The sequence below is a fragment of the Echiichthys vipera genome (assembly GCF_963691815.1).
Source record: "Echiichthys vipera genome assembly, chromosome: 22".
Taxonomy (NCBI): domain Eukaryota; kingdom Metazoa; phylum Chordata; class Actinopteri; order Perciformes; family Trachinidae; genus Echiichthys; species Echiichthys vipera.
In genome coordinates this window covers 3,773,305-3,788,333 of record NC_139847.1, presented here as the reverse complement: position 1 = coordinate 3,788,333, position 15,029 = coordinate 3,773,305, and the positions used below count along the sequence as shown (strand labels likewise).

Below are 15,029 nucleotides of genomic sequence, written 5' to 3'. Positions count from 1 at the left end.
AGTTGAAACAGTCTGAAAAGAAAAAATCATACATTTATTTAACTAAGGAAAAATCTTAAATGGTTTGTATAATTTAAAATGGATATTACTGAACTATGCCCCGTGTTTTTGTTTGCACATTAAATACAATTACTACATCATTAAAATATGTAATAAAGAAGACATTCACATAATTAGACCTTGCCTAAAAACAAAGGACACAGTCATTTTAGATACTATACAAAGTACTCCTACAACATCACTGTCTTTACCAATTAGAGCTACACTCTAATTGGTAACTGTGCAAGAACAAAACAGTGTGAAAATGATCGATTTAACAAAATTTTATATATATTTTTATACCACACACACTCGCTCAAATGTGGACCCTCCCTCTCCTCTCCACTACCACGACTATGCGACTGGCAGAGCACGGATCATTTCTAAATATTTATTAACATATAGGGTTCGGCTCTTGTTTTTTTTTTTAGTACTTTAAATGAAAGTGTGTCTGTTTGACTTGTATTTAGATGTGTCCAAAATGTCATCTCTCTCTCTGACCTAATTGTATTGATACTCTTGATTTATATGTATTTTAATTTTCTCTGAGTGTGTGTGTGTGTGTGTGTGTGTGTGTGTGTGAGTGTGTGTGTGTGTGTGTGTGTGTGTGAGAGAGAGAGAAAGAGAGAGAGAGAGAGAGAGTGAGTGAGAGATTTATGTATTCATGTATAAAATATAGCCTATTAATACTCTATAAATGATTTCTCTTGTTGTGTTTATATTTATAGTGTTTGTAAAACACCTATCATACATCACATATATCATATATCAGAATATTCTATTACTGTTAATCCCACTATGAATATTAAAATACGCTGAACCGTGTCCTGTCCTTACACTGAGTGGAGCGGGCGACCGGGCCAAGATGGCGGCCCCACCTCTCGTCAGCGCCAATAGGCCCAACGTTCGATGAGGCGTCTACTCTTTATGTCTATGCTGTTAACGGCTACACGGGGGCAGAACACACTTCCGCTCCGGGTTTTCAAAATAATACACCAAAAAAAGTGTATTTTTTATATTTATATTCATATTTTCAGAAACTATAAACACCAAAGATAATGCTCATTTAAATTGTGTAAATATTTAGCAAATAAAAAATGAATGTTATTTTTATATGTAATATTCACCTTTTTGTTTGTTTTATAGCCTGAAATGATAATAAATAAATAAATATATATATTGTTCCAGCGTGATTTACTTATTTTGCCTGACAACATTCTAGTTATTATTTATTTTTTTAGTTTCTGAAAATTAATTTAAAAAAAATAAAAACTAGAATAGCAGGGTTGGGAATAATAATTATGGTGGGAGATATGATCAATGATGAGTAGCATTAATAGCAGCTTTGATACAACGAGGTATATCACTGATGATGTTTTTAGCAATCTTTGGAAATTAAAATCTTAGGCTCCCGCCAACAAGACATTTTAAATATGTATAATAGAAAATCATGTAAGTAAACAGATGAGGAGCTAAGACGTAAATTAATGTAAAAAGTTAAAATATAGGGATACAGTAAATACAGTAGGTCTAATACATTTACAAACCCGAATACTCAATACAATCCAACAACTTAACAGTAAACATACATTAAAAATACATTTTAAATACATTACACAATACATTATAAATACAATACAATTTTTTTTTAATTCATTACAAAATACATTTAAACACATTACAATATATATATATATAACACATTAGAAAATACATATTAAATACATTATAAAATACATGACACAAAACATTTTAATACATTTTAAATACATTATAAAATACATTACAAAATACATTTTAAATTAATTACAAAATACATTTTAAATACATTACAAAATAAATTTTAAATACATTACAAAATACATTTTAAATTAATTACAAAATACATTTTAAATACATTACAAAATACATTATATATACATTATATAAATACATTACAAAATACATTAAAAAAAATACATTTTAAATTAATTACAAAATACATTTTAAATACATTACAAAAAACATTTTAAAAACATTACAAAAGTGCATTTACCATAATAGAGAAATCATTAATAACAGTGCTTTCCATTTTATTTTGAAAGTAGAGCGGAAGGTGTCAGCCAGCTTCCGCCGCTCTCAGGCCGGGAGGCTGTGAGGGAGTGACGCCGACGCACCGCTTCGGTCCAACACTCAGACCTCACTGTCTCATAATGACACAATCTTTGTTTTTGTTGTTTTTATATAAATAATATTAATTAAATAAAACAACATATTCTGCTCATAACCTGTTGTTTTTATATATAATCTGCGTTAAAGTGTGAAAATGGTATTTAATAAGTTCTTCTTCTCTCTCCTCCTTTTAAAACTTTTAAACTTAACTTAACTTATTTTAGATTCTTCACATAGTTTCTGTTTTATTTCTGGCACAAAAATAATAATGTTGTTTTTCCTTTTCACATGTTTGACATTTAATCAGAAACAAAAGTAAAGAGTTTATTTGCCTGGAGAAGATGAATGATGACAGAGTTTAGTCTGTTCCCATGGGAACATCAGAGGGGACGCTCCAGACCCTCCCTCACACTTTCTCCCTCCCTCCATCTCTCTCTCCCTCTCCCTCTCTCTCCTTCCCACCCTCTCCCTCCCTGCCTCTCTTTCTCCCTTTTTCTCTACCTCCCTCCCTATCTTACCCTCTCTCTCTCTCTGTCCCTCTCTTTTTCCCCTTTTCTCTCCCTCCCTTTCTCTCTTTCCCTCCCTCGCGCTCTCTCCCTCCCTCGCGCTCTCTCCCTCCCTCCCTCCCTCCCTCCCTCTCTCTCTTCCTCCCTCTCTCTCCTTCCCTCCCTCCCTCTCTCTCCCTCCCTCTCTCCCTCTCTCTCTCCTTCCCACCCTCTCTCCCTCCCTCTCTCTCCCTCTCTCCCTCCCTCCCTCTCTCTCCCACCCTCTCCCTCCCTCTCTCTCTCCCTCCCTCTCTCCCTCCCTCTCTCTCTCCCTCTCTCTCTCCCTCCCTCCCTCCCTCTCTCTCTCCCTCTCTCTCTCCCTCTCTCTCTCTCTCTCTCTCTCCTTCCCTCCCTCGCGCTCTCTCCCTCCCTCGCGCTCTCTCCCTCCCTCCCTCCCTCCCTCCCTCTCTCTCTTCCTCCCTCTCTCTCCTTCCCTCCCTCCCTCTCTCTCCCTCCCTCTCTCCCTCTCTCTCTCCTTCCCACCCTCTCTCCCTCCCTCTCTCTCCCTCTCTCCCTCCCTCCCTCTCTCTCCCACCCTCTCCCTCCCTCTCTCTCTCCCTCCCTCTCTCCCTCCCTCTCTCTCTCCCTCTCTCTCTCCCTCCCTCCCTCCCTCTCTCTCTCCCTCTCTCTCTCCCTCTCTCTCTCTCTCTCTCTCTCTCCTTCCCACCCTCTCTCCCTCTCTCTCTCCCTCCCTCCCTCCCTCTCTCTCTCTCTCTTTCCCTCTCTCCCTCCCTCCCTCCCTCTTTCTCTCCCTCTCTCTCTCCCTCTCTCTCTCTCTCTCCTTCCCACCCTCTCTCCCTCTCTCTCTCCCTCCCTCCCTCCCTCTCTCTCTCCCTCTCTCTCTCCCTCCCTCCCTCCCTCTCTCTCTCCCTCTCTCTCTCCCTCTCTCCCTCTCCCTCCCTCTCTCCCTCTCTCTCTCCCTCCCTCCCTCCCTCTCTCTCTCCCTCTCTCTCTCCCTCTCTCTCTCTCTCTCTCCTTCCCACCCTCTCTCCCTCTCTCCCTCCCTCTCTCATTCCCACCCTCTCTCTCCCCCTCTCCCTCCCTCCACCTCTCCCTCCCTCCCTCCCTCCCTCTCTCTCTCCGCACTCAGTCGCATCTGGACTCGGTGGGAACCGGAACACCACTTTTCTGAACCTCCTTTTCTAAACTCTCTCTCTCTCTTGTTTTCAGTGTTTTTAAAAAAATGGAGAGAAGCTGAAACATCCACTGAGGTGTTCTGTCTTTATTTCACTCCCTGGAGGAAACACTGGGATACTTTTTGCACCTTTAACACAGAGGAAACTATTTTTCCCTGCAGAAATTACAAAGATTAAACCTTCGGGAGGTGCGTGCGTGTCTCTCTCTGCGGGGACATTATGGGGGTGGAGGAGTGATCTCACCCCGGGCTGGAGGTGGTTCTTTCCCCCCACAGAGAGGTCTGATCGGACGCGCAGAGAGGGGAGCTAAATGCGGCTGACTGGCGACCCTGCACCGGGAACCATGAACAGCAGCGGCGGGTCTGGCAACTTTCTGCTGGTCCCCATACCGGAGTACCCCCTGCTGGACTGCGTGCCCAACAAGACGGTGAAGATTGTGGTGCTGGGGGCGAGCAACGTCGGGAAGACCGGTATGAATGCATGGATGCATGGATGCATGGATGCATGGATGTATGGATGCACGGATGGAAGAATAGGGGGAAGTTGGTCCATGCACGGACTGTTATTTGCATTACAGGGGTTAAAATGAAGGATGCATGCATGTGAATAACATGTGATTATTATGACACATTAAATCACTCATCATGCAGATTATTGTTATGAATACATGTGTGATATATTTGTCTTTAGAGGAGGAAATATGGAAAAGTAAAGTCGTGGAAATGGTCGGAATTAAAAACCCACCGTGAACGACAGGGGGCGACATTTTGCGTTCTGTGCATTTTTCAATTATTGCACCTTTTTAATATTTATTTTAATTATTTTCTTTTATTTATTATAATAAAAGGTGAACAAAAGTATTTACACGGTTTAAATATTTATTCTTTTTTATTTTATTTTTTAAAAAGTGAATAATATACTCAACTACAACAATTATAAGTCCTGCACATGTAATAAAAAACAAAATATTATCATCAAAATGCACTATAAAGTATCATTTTAACACCTTTCAGAGTGTTATAATATTATTATATATTATTATATTTTTTATCATTATTATTGATGCATTGATGTGTTTACTATATTTAAGTGCAGTTGTCAGTTGTTATCATGTGCATTACATGATAAAGTTACCTCTAGAAGCTAAAACGCATGTTAAAGTTCGCTCTATGAGCCAAAATGCATGCTAAAGTTCCCTCTAGGAGCCAAAACGCATGCTAAAGTCCACTCTAGGAGCTAAAACGCATGCTAAAGTTCCCTCTAGGAGCTAAAACGCATGTTAAAGTTCCCTCTACGAGCCAAAACCCATGCTAAAGTTCCCTCTAGGAGCTAAAACGCATGTTAAAGTTCCCTCTAGGAGCTAAAACGCATGTTAAAGTTCCCTCTAGGAGCCAAAACACATGCTAAAGTTTCCTCTAGGAGCTAAAACGCATGCTAAAGTTCACTCTAGGAGCCAGAACGCATGCTAAAGTTCACTCTAGGAGCCAGAACGCATGCTAAAGTGCCCTCTAGGAGCTAAAGCGCATGCTAAAGTTCACTCTAGGAGCTAAAACGCATGCTAAAGTTCACTCTAGGAGCCAGAACGCATGCTAAAGTGCCCTCTAGGAGCTAAAGCGCATGCTAAAGTTCACTCTAGGAGCTAAAACGCATGTTAAAGTGCCCACAAACATCCATCAATGTAAAATGCAAACTAAAATCTATCAAAATATTCAAATACTCCATTTCAGAATACGTGAAAATAACACTGCATGAGAAAAACTGCAGGTCTTGTCCCAATCTGTCTGGATTATCATAAAGTGGGTGTGTCTGTAAAGGGGGGGGGTCTCGTGGGTAACCATAGAAACCATTTTCATTCAGATCCCTAGAGGTCAGGGGACCCCTTTAAAAATGTAAACATGTCAGTTTTTCCCACGCCAAACTTTGAGGCGTTAACATTTAAAAGTCTTTAAGTCAGTTGGTGTTCACTCGTTTATTGTAAGATGCTGTCATGTTGCATCATGGGAAATGTAGTATTCATGGTATTTGGAGCTATATAACCATAAAAGTGAGGATATCTCGGCTTTTGCTGCTCCGATTTTGACCATTTTTGTATGAAAGCGCCGCACTTTAACGTGGAACACACTTGAATACTAACGGGCTGAAAAGCTTCTACTAAAATGAAACTCGCCTCACAAAAGTCAACAACTGTCTCTTCCAAAAATCCCCAAAAAACAAGGGATGGGTGAGACAATCATTTACCCCGGACAGAGATGACTCACGAAGGCTTGCGTCAGATTTCGGAGTATTGGTGAATCATTCTCTGACTTCAGACTTTGGGCCTGTTTGTCTGGCTCGTCTCTCTGCTACGGAAATCAAAAATGTGTGTTCGAAAGAGAGAAATCCTGCAACACCTGCAAATGTTTAAGTCTTATATAGGCCAGACGCTTGTGCAGCAGGGGAGCGTGTTTTTCTTACACATATTTGGGTTTTGGTTGAAATTCCAAGTACAAGAAGTTCAAGATGAATATCATCATCTATCCTTTAAAATTGATTTTCTGCACCCTTCGTTCAGAGCTTGCTTGTCTCTCCTCAGCTCTGATCGTCAGGTTTCTGACCAAGAGGTTCATCGGGGATTATGAAGCCAACACCGGTGAGTTTCGGCGCGCGTCGTCCGTCATAACGTGAGAAACACCGGTCAGAATAAGCAGCAGGAATGGATGCGTTCACCGACGGATTTCCCTCTGCGGAAGTGCCCGCTATTGATCATCCGTTCGTCCTGTCTCTTTCATTGCCCCCCAGGAGCGCTCTACTCCAGAAAGGTCACGCTGGACGGGGAGGAGGTGTCACTTCAGATCCAGGATACTCCCTGCGTCGCTCTCCAGGTAACTGACGGAGACTTTCATGTGCATTACATGTTAAAGTGTCCTCTAGGAGCCAAAACGTGCACTAAAGTGCCCTCAACGCGTGCTAAAGTGCCCTCTAGGTGCCAAAACGCGTGCCAAAGTGTCTTCTAGGAGCCAAAACACGTGCTAAAGTACCCTCTAGGAGTTAAAATGCACGTTAAATAGCCCTCTAGGAGCCAAAATGCATGTTAAAGTTTCCTCTAGGAGCCAAAACGCATGTTAAAGTTTCCTCTACGTGCCAAAAAGCATGCTAAAGTGCCCTCTAGGAGCCATAACGTGTGTTAAAGTGCCCTCTTGCAGCCAAAACTCATGTTAGAGTGCACTCCTTGGAGCCAAAACGTAGGTTAAAGTGTCCTCTACGTGCCAAAAAGCATGTTAAAGTGCCCTCTAGGAGCCAAAACGCATGTTAGAGTGCACTCCTTGGAGCCAAAACGTAGGTTAAAGTGTCCTCTACGTGCCAAAAAGCATGTTAAAGTGTCCTCTAGGAGCCAAAACGCATGCTATTGTTCCGTCTAGGAGCTAAAACGCATGCTAAAGTTTCCTCTAGGAGCCAAAAGCCATGTAAAAGTTCCCTCTAGGAGCCAAAATGTGTGCTAAAGTGTCCTCTAGGAGCCAAAACGCATGTTAAAGTTTTCTCTAGGAGCCAAAAAGCATGTTAAAGTTCCCTCTAAGAGCCAAAACGCTTGTTAAAGTGTCCTCTTGGAGCCAAAATCTGTGCTGAAGTGCCCTCTTTAGTGGCGAGGATGCTCTTTACGTGCCCTTTTTTGTGGTTTTCACCCCTGCCCTTCAAAGTCTGTGCACGCCACTAGTGGTGGTGGGTATAACTTGGATAGCGATGTGACTGACGGATGACTCGTTCCCAGGTGGACAGTGTGTTGGCAGTTTGCTCGCTAGCTCAAATATGTCTCTAACTAGCTCTGCCAGGAGTCACCATAAGCCTCCAGCACCATCTACGTTTGCTTCATCCGCCTCCAACATCTGCCTCCACAGCTGTCTGTCCTCACTCACACTCACAGAGTCCTTTTCGGACGGCGCTGTGGCACAAAAGCCCCAACAAAACAACATATTTAAGATGTTTTCTCCACCTAAATGTGATAAATTTCCATATTTAAGCTTTAAAGGAGGTTAAAGTTAAAACGTTTCCTTTGTCCGGCGTCTAAAACTCCTCAAAAACAGCCATTTTTTATCTCAAAGGCGCTTTTTAGGAATGCATTTGAAGTGAGAGGAGGTGACCTTCGGGACCATCTCCTCCATCATAATGAGCGCGACGTGCCAAACCGCTCGCCCCCGCTCCACGCCGGCATCTGTGTTTACAAAACCCAGGCCCCTTCAGAGGCGCTCATTTCCTCCCCGCAGATAACGGAGGGTGAGGAAGACGCTCCCGGCAGGATCGCGGGACGTCGACCGGCGTTTTAAAGATTAGACAGAAATAATTGGTGTGCGGAGGCAGAGGGGTCGAGAAGTTACGGAGCTTTCCGGGAGACTGCGTGAAGCCGCGTGAGGTGTTTTTTTTACAAACTCTAAACAGAGAAGAGTGTGTGTAATAACTCCACCTCTTGATTACAGATAATATGTTTTGCTTGGTGATTATGAGACTAAGGATCTGCCCAACGTGGAGTCTTAATGGTTCCTGAACTGACGCCTGGGTGGTCCGGAGTCAGGAGTTCAGACCCTGAACCAGCCGGACCGAGTCACGTAAACATTAGTCTTGGCAATGTGCCTTTTCATGGAAGCCACCACCTGCTAGCTCACCTTAAAGGGGCCGACTGGAGGTTTTTGAAGTGGGGTTATATGAGATATTTATCGATATGTCTCCCTTAGAGAGAGGCGGAGGAGTTCAAGTAGAGCCGCTGCTCCTTTGCGTTGAAAGGAGCCAGTTGAGGTGGTTCAGGATCATCTGGTAAGGATGAACCCTGGGCGCCTCCCTAGGGAGGTGTTCCAGGCACGTCCAGCTGGGAGGAGGCCTCGGGGAAGACCCAGGACCAGGTGGAGAGATTAGATCTCCACACTGGCCTGGGAACGCCTCAGGATCCCCCAGTTAGAGCTGGTTAATGTGGCCCGGGAAAGGGAAGTTTGGGGTCCCCTGCTGGAGCTGCTGCCCCCGCGACCCGACCCCGGATAAGAGGCTGAAGATGAAATGAGATCACCTTTCATCCCCGTTCTGATGCTGCAGCACATCCTCTTCACCATGTCTACACACACACACACATCCTCTTCACCATGTCTACACACACACACATCCTCTTCACCATGTCTACACACAAACATCCTCTTCATCATGTCTACACACACACACATCCTCTTCACCATGTCTACACACACACACACACATCCTCTTCACCATGTCTACACACACACACACACATCCTCTTCACCATGTCTACACACACACACACACACACACACACACACACACACACACACATCCTCTTCACCACGTCTACACACACACACACACATCCTCTTCACCATGTCTACATGCCTAAATGCACTGAGCTGCTGCCGTGTGATTGGCTGTTTTTATACGTAAAAAGTAACAGGAAGTGGAGTAAAAAGTAACAGGAAGTGGAGTAAAAAGTAACAGGAAGTGGAGTAAAAGTACAATATTTCCCTTTCAAATGTATTGAATTAGAAGCACAAAGTAGCATCAAATGGAAATAGTACTAAAGTAAAGTACACGTATGTCAGAATTGTACATTTCCTGACATTTAATCGACTAAACGATCGATTTAATGTTCATTTAATGCTGAAAATAATCTTATATAACGTAATTTCTTTGTTCCAGGACGATGCTGAAGGCCTGTACTGTCAGGAGCAGATCAACAGGTCAGACTTGTGAACTTAAATATGCCTAATAAAGTAATATCCTGTAATAACTGTACGATAACTGCACCTCCAGGTCCATCTACTGGGCCGACGGCTACGTGCTGGTGTTCTCCATCACGGACCACAACAGCTACCGCACCATCCAGCCGCTGTACCAGCATGTGCGTCGCATCCACCCCTCTGGAAACATACCTGTTATACTGGTGAGTGGGACGGGAACCTGCAGTACAGAGCAGACGCTTTAGTGTTGCATGTATTTAGTATTTAGTGTTGATTTAATGCCAGGAGACGAAAAGGTCTCTTTAAATGTTAAACTGCTTCAGATGCAAGTTACAGACAACACTTACCTACTAACCCTAATCCCCAGCGTCTAATCTGGCCTGTAATCTGTAATCTGTAATCTGCTGCAGGTCGGCAACAAGAGCGACCTGCTCAGAGCCCGACAGGTGCCGGCAGACGAGGGCGAGACGTTGGCAGCTTCACTAGGTGGGCCCCCCGCCGCCACCGCTGCCTCCTTTCTTCTGTTGCTCGTTTGCCATGAAATGTCATTATAGAGGACAGGAAGTGCCCAAATCATGAATTAATAAATACATATAACAACGAATGAATACATTTAAAAATGTGTTTAATTAAATGAATAAAAATATAAATGAATAAATAAATACATTTAAAAATGCAAAAATACATTCACTAATTAATTTAAAATAAAATAAAACTAAATTGAATAATAATTTAATGAATAAATACATTTACAAATCAATGTGAATGAATAAATAAATACATATAAAAATGGATGGATAGATGGACGGACGGACGGATGGATGGATGGATGGATGGATGGATGGATGGATGGATAGATAGATAGATAGATACACGGATAGACGGATGGATGGATGGATGGATGGATGGATGGATAGATAGATAGACAGGTGGACAGACAGACGGACGGACGGACGGACGGACGGACGGACGGATGGATGGATGGATGGATGGATAGATAGATAGATAGATAGATAGATAGACGGATAGACGGATGGATGGATGGATGGATGGATGGATAGATAGATAGATAGATGGATAGATGGATGGATGGATGGATGGATGGATGGATAAGTGGGTGGATGGATGGATAAGTGGGTGGGTGAATGGATAGATCGATAAAAGGATAGATGGATAGATAGATGGATGGATGGATGGATGGATGGATGGATAGGTGGGTGGATGGATGGATGGGTGGATGGATGGATGGATGGATGGGTGTGGGTGGGTGGGTGGATGAATGGGTGGGTGGGTGGATGGATGGATAGATCGATAAAAGGATAGATAGATAGATAGATAGATAGATAGATAGATGGATGGATGGATGGATGGATGGATGGATGGATGGATGGATGGATGGATGGATGGACGCACAGAAGAACAGACGGACAGACGGATAGACGGATAGACAGATAGACAGATAGACAGACAGACATATAGATGGATGGATGGATGGATGGATGGATGGATGGATGGATGGACAGACAGACAGACAGATAGATGGATAGAAGTTCTGTGTTTGTGCAGAAACTGGACGTGAGACTTTCTAAAAGCCTCCTGAGCAGCAGAGCAGAGCAGAGTTTCCCACAGTAGCCGGCCTGTAAATGCATCTGCAGACTCCGCCTCCACACGTAGACCATATCCTGTCTGCTGCCTAATGAGCCAGGAATGTCGAGTGTTATCTGGGAGATAAAACGCTGCCTCTGCTCACAGGGGGAGTCTACTTCGAGGCCTCGGCCAGAGAGAACCACGAGGGCGTCCACGCCACCTTCCTCCATCTCTGTCAGGAGGTGCGACCCTTTATTCTCCTTCTTGTTTGTTTATTTCTTTGTTAATCTGCCACTTAAGGATGATGACTCCTTATTATTTACTCTAAATCCAAGCGTCTTAAAGGCATTTTCACATCCTGTGGGATTATGATTGCAGGCGGTTTCCCACTGATGCCCGGAGTTACCCTTAAAACAAACAAACGCAAAACATTTCTGTCTTTTTTGGTCCGAAAGAGAATCAGCAGCCCATAGTGGTCGGTTCTGTATGTTTGTTTTTCTGGTGGCTCATTACATTCAAGTGTGTTTGGACGGACTGTTTCCTTTTCTGGTGTTCTCTTCAAAGCCGCCAGACTCATTAGGAATACAATCGATCTTCCATTTCCCCCAGTGCCAGCCTACAGTAGCTGCACCAAACAACAGACAGCCCTGGCAACGCCAGACTTAAGGACAGGGAACTGAAACCGTTATCTCTGCTCTCTTCAAAGCCGCCAGACTCCACCAAAACAGTCATTTTACCTCACAGAAGAGTTTCTGTTCTACCACTGCTTCGATCGGTTCGTTTGTTTGTGCGTTTGTTTGATTTTAAAGGGTTAGTGACACAGAGAAGGACGTTTAAAGGGCGCCAAAGTCCACAAAAAAAAGCAGTGGGGTTGCCAGGTTGGTCAGACCCAGTAGCTCCAGGAGACCGGAGTCTGTTTGAGCCTCTTTGAACCCGTCCCCTCCAGAAAATCACACCATAAAAACAAGGATTAGAGGAGTTTGACTGACGGTTAGCGGTAGCCGTTAGCGTTAGCCGTTACAGCTAAGTAAAGATGAAAGTGATGTTAGCGATTAAGGAGAAGCGTAGCCATGTGGGCGTGCGTTTGAATGCCATTTCTCTCCTTTCTCTCAGTCCATGGAGTGAACGCTCGGCCTATATTGGTTTTTGCCCGTCTCCGCTCACTCAGCTGGGGTAAGGGTTAGTGACACAGAGAAGGATAAAGGGCGCCAAAGTCCACAAAAAAGGAGGTCGTGTTGGAACGAAACACAGGACTTTGAGCCAGAGAAACCAAATGTTACCTTGTGTTAACTTGTGTAGTGCACTCCAACTTATGACGTACGATGGAGTAAACCTGGTCCCGTGGTCTGGTTTTGTTTCACTGTGGTCTCTGTGTTCAGGTGATCCGAGCACTGGGAGGAGGGAACGGCGAGAAGCGACGAGGAGGCCTCCACCTGGCCAGACCCAAATCCCCCAACATGCAGGAGCTGAAGAGGAGGTTCAGGCAGGTCCTCTCCTCCAAAGTCAAGTCGTCCACGACGCTCTGACGGCAGGACGGGACCAAAAGAGCTTCCATGGGAACAAAAAAAGCCCTTCTTTGATGAAAGGCTGAAGAAAAACGGAAGATATCGGAGAACTGAAGCCGATAACGGCGTGGAAAGTTTCCGTAAAGACCGAGTGGAGTTTTCTGCAAACTAAGCTCTTCTCTGTGGTCAACGTGACCTCTTCCCAGGATGCCGCCGCCGCCCCCGCCGCCGCAGCTGCCGCTCAAAGTGAAGATGTCACAAACGGGCTAAACAAACAGCCCCTGTTGCGTCAGGAACTTGGCGTTTTAACCATGAAGGACGGCGAGTGTGTCAGTAAAACGTGCCTCAGTTCAGTTGAGGCTGCAAAAAGTCACTCAGCACAAACAAAAAGTTCATTTAATTATTAAAAAGTAACTAAAAAAAGACAATTTCATGTAACAAAATGTTGTTTCGAGTCTCATTTTAACCCCTAAATGTTCTTTATTTGAGTTGCAATGAATTTTCCAATAAAACGATGCTCGAGAGACTCATTCAGGGTTAATCAGTGCGAGCACAACGCCAGATTTGAGTCCAAATAAATGCAAAGTGAGGCTGTGTCTTCTCTGTTGCAGGGGTCTGACACGAAAACAGGAAGTGACCTCGAAACACAAGCGGTCAAAGCTCTGAAACCGCCAAAGGGGAAACCTCCCCGTAACAAACAACGTGAGAACAAACTCCTGATATTTACGGAAGACGACGGCTGCCAATAAAAAAACATTTTAATCCATTTTTACGTTAGAAAATACACGATTTCTGCAGAAATAATACAGTAAACGGAGCTTTTATATCATCGTGAAGCAGCGATGACGAAGTCAAACACATCAGAGGGCCAAAAAAACACATTTGCTACAAGCCGAGGGCTGGACTGCTTCAATGTCCTGAACACTGATGAATAATGAAGCCGTTGCTTTGTGGGTAATGTAGTTTTGGTGCGTGAAAAACACCAGCAGGCGGCTGTGGTGTGCGGGCCGGTTCTAATACTAATCAAATATCACCCCGGGGGGCCAAGGTAAGTCATTTCCATGTCGTAAAGGTTGTAAAATGAAATGTTCAATGTACCTTTTGGTGAATATTGTGCAACTGTCACTTAAAAGAAGTTCTCCATCGTGTCCTTTAAGGTCATTTAAAGTGGAAATAGAGCTGCGAAGTGAGTCGATACTATTTTCATAAAGTGTTAAACGCTAAAGTACGTTGTAGTGAAAATAATCCACTAATTGAATTTTGTACATTCGTGGATACACTGAAAACAGGAAGTGCTAAAAGAGAATTTGGCATATTTTTTATGGTCACAATTTAACAAAACAGATATAAACATAAGGGACACGGTTGCCTCGTTTTCTGTCTAATTAAACCGAAATAAACTGGATTTTACGTAATAAAAGGATTTATAGTTTTAATAATGGCAGCAAAAGACTTCCATATGCGTGTGTTTTAGTCCATTTAGTCCATTAATGTTCTGCTAAAGTTCCAAGAGCTGTAATTACATTTGTTTTAAACCCCCAAACGCATCACGGCGATGATGTTACCGTCGTTTACGAGCCCAGATCGCCTTTAATTGTGTCAAACCAACTTTTCCACAACAGTTCAGCCCAAAGAATCCAAACTACGCGTGAAAGCTCCTTTAATAGCTCACAGTTTGAGGAGTATTTTGTTTCTATTGTGGTTTTTAAAGGAGGTGTTCGTGTTCCGCGGAGTTAATGTTGCACCAGAGGCCTTTTTTCTGTTCCTGCAAGAAGGAATTTCTGCGTGAGTCCCAGCTTCGTTTCAAGATTCAAGATTCAAGAAGCTTTATTTATCCCGAGGGAAATGATTGTGCAACAGTTTCAATACAAAGGCGGGAAAGGGTCAGGGTGACAATAAGCATAAAAACATAAATCAATGAAAGCTAACGTAAAATAAGTCAAACAATAACTAAATGTGACAGAGTGCAACAGACATTGTGGTTAAACGCAGGTTTATACAATATACAACAATACGCAGCGTGCAGTTTAGCAGCATACTGAAATAAAATAAGTACAAACTAAAGAAGTGATGGACTTTCACAGTGTTTGTCACATTCACCCGTTCACACAGACATTCACACAGATGGCAGTGGACATCTACAGACCATCTAATCTAATCTGACCATTCACACACATTTACACACCCATGCGCAGCACGGGGAGCAATTCAGGGTTCAGTGTCTTGCCCAAGGACACTTCAACATGTGGACCGGGGGAGGTGGGGATCGAACCGCCAATCTCTCAAATGGAGGACAACCCACTCCTCCACCTACAGTCGCCATAAGTGATAACACTGTTAAAGTGTAGCAGCGTTTCT

The 15,029-nt window shown here is 43.5% G+C and overlaps 1 protein-coding gene across 1 annotated transcript; it reads left to right on the top strand.

The window, feature by feature from the left end:
• The first annotated feature begins 3,912 nt into the window (after nucleotides 1-3,912).
• Nucleotides 3,913-13,070, top strand: rasl11a (RAS-like, family 11, member A). The gene is made up of 8 exons (XM_083936804.1): nucleotides 3,913-4,341; nucleotides 6,444-6,500; nucleotides 6,650-6,732; nucleotides 9,539-9,579; nucleotides 9,653-9,782; nucleotides 9,990-10,065; nucleotides 11,332-11,408; nucleotides 12,546-13,070. Exons 1-8 carry the CDS (start codon nucleotides 4,182-4,184, stop codon nucleotides 12,690-12,692), a joined length of 771 nt encoding a protein of 256 aa, XP_083792930.1. The 5' UTR covers nucleotides 3,913-4,181; the 3' UTR covers nucleotides 12,693-13,070.
• The last annotated feature ends 1,959 nt before the right edge of the window (nucleotides 13,071-15,029 follow it).

What these genes read in the sequence shown, in the direction of transcription:
- rasl11a (XM_083936804.1), top strand. Translation starts at nt 4,182, where the DNA reads ATGCGGCTGACTGGCGACCCTGCACCGGGAACCATGAACAGCAGCGGC. An exon ending in GAAACATACCTGTTATACTG is followed by an intron (nt 9,783 to 9,989) that starts GTGAGTGGGACG and finishes AATCTGCTGCAG; the next exon opens with GTCGGCAACAAGAGCGACCT. An exon ending in GACGTTGGCAGCTTCACTAG is followed by an intron (nt 10,066 to 11,331) that starts GTGGGCCCCCCG and finishes CTCTGCTCACAG; the next exon opens with GGGGAGTCTACTTCGAGGCC.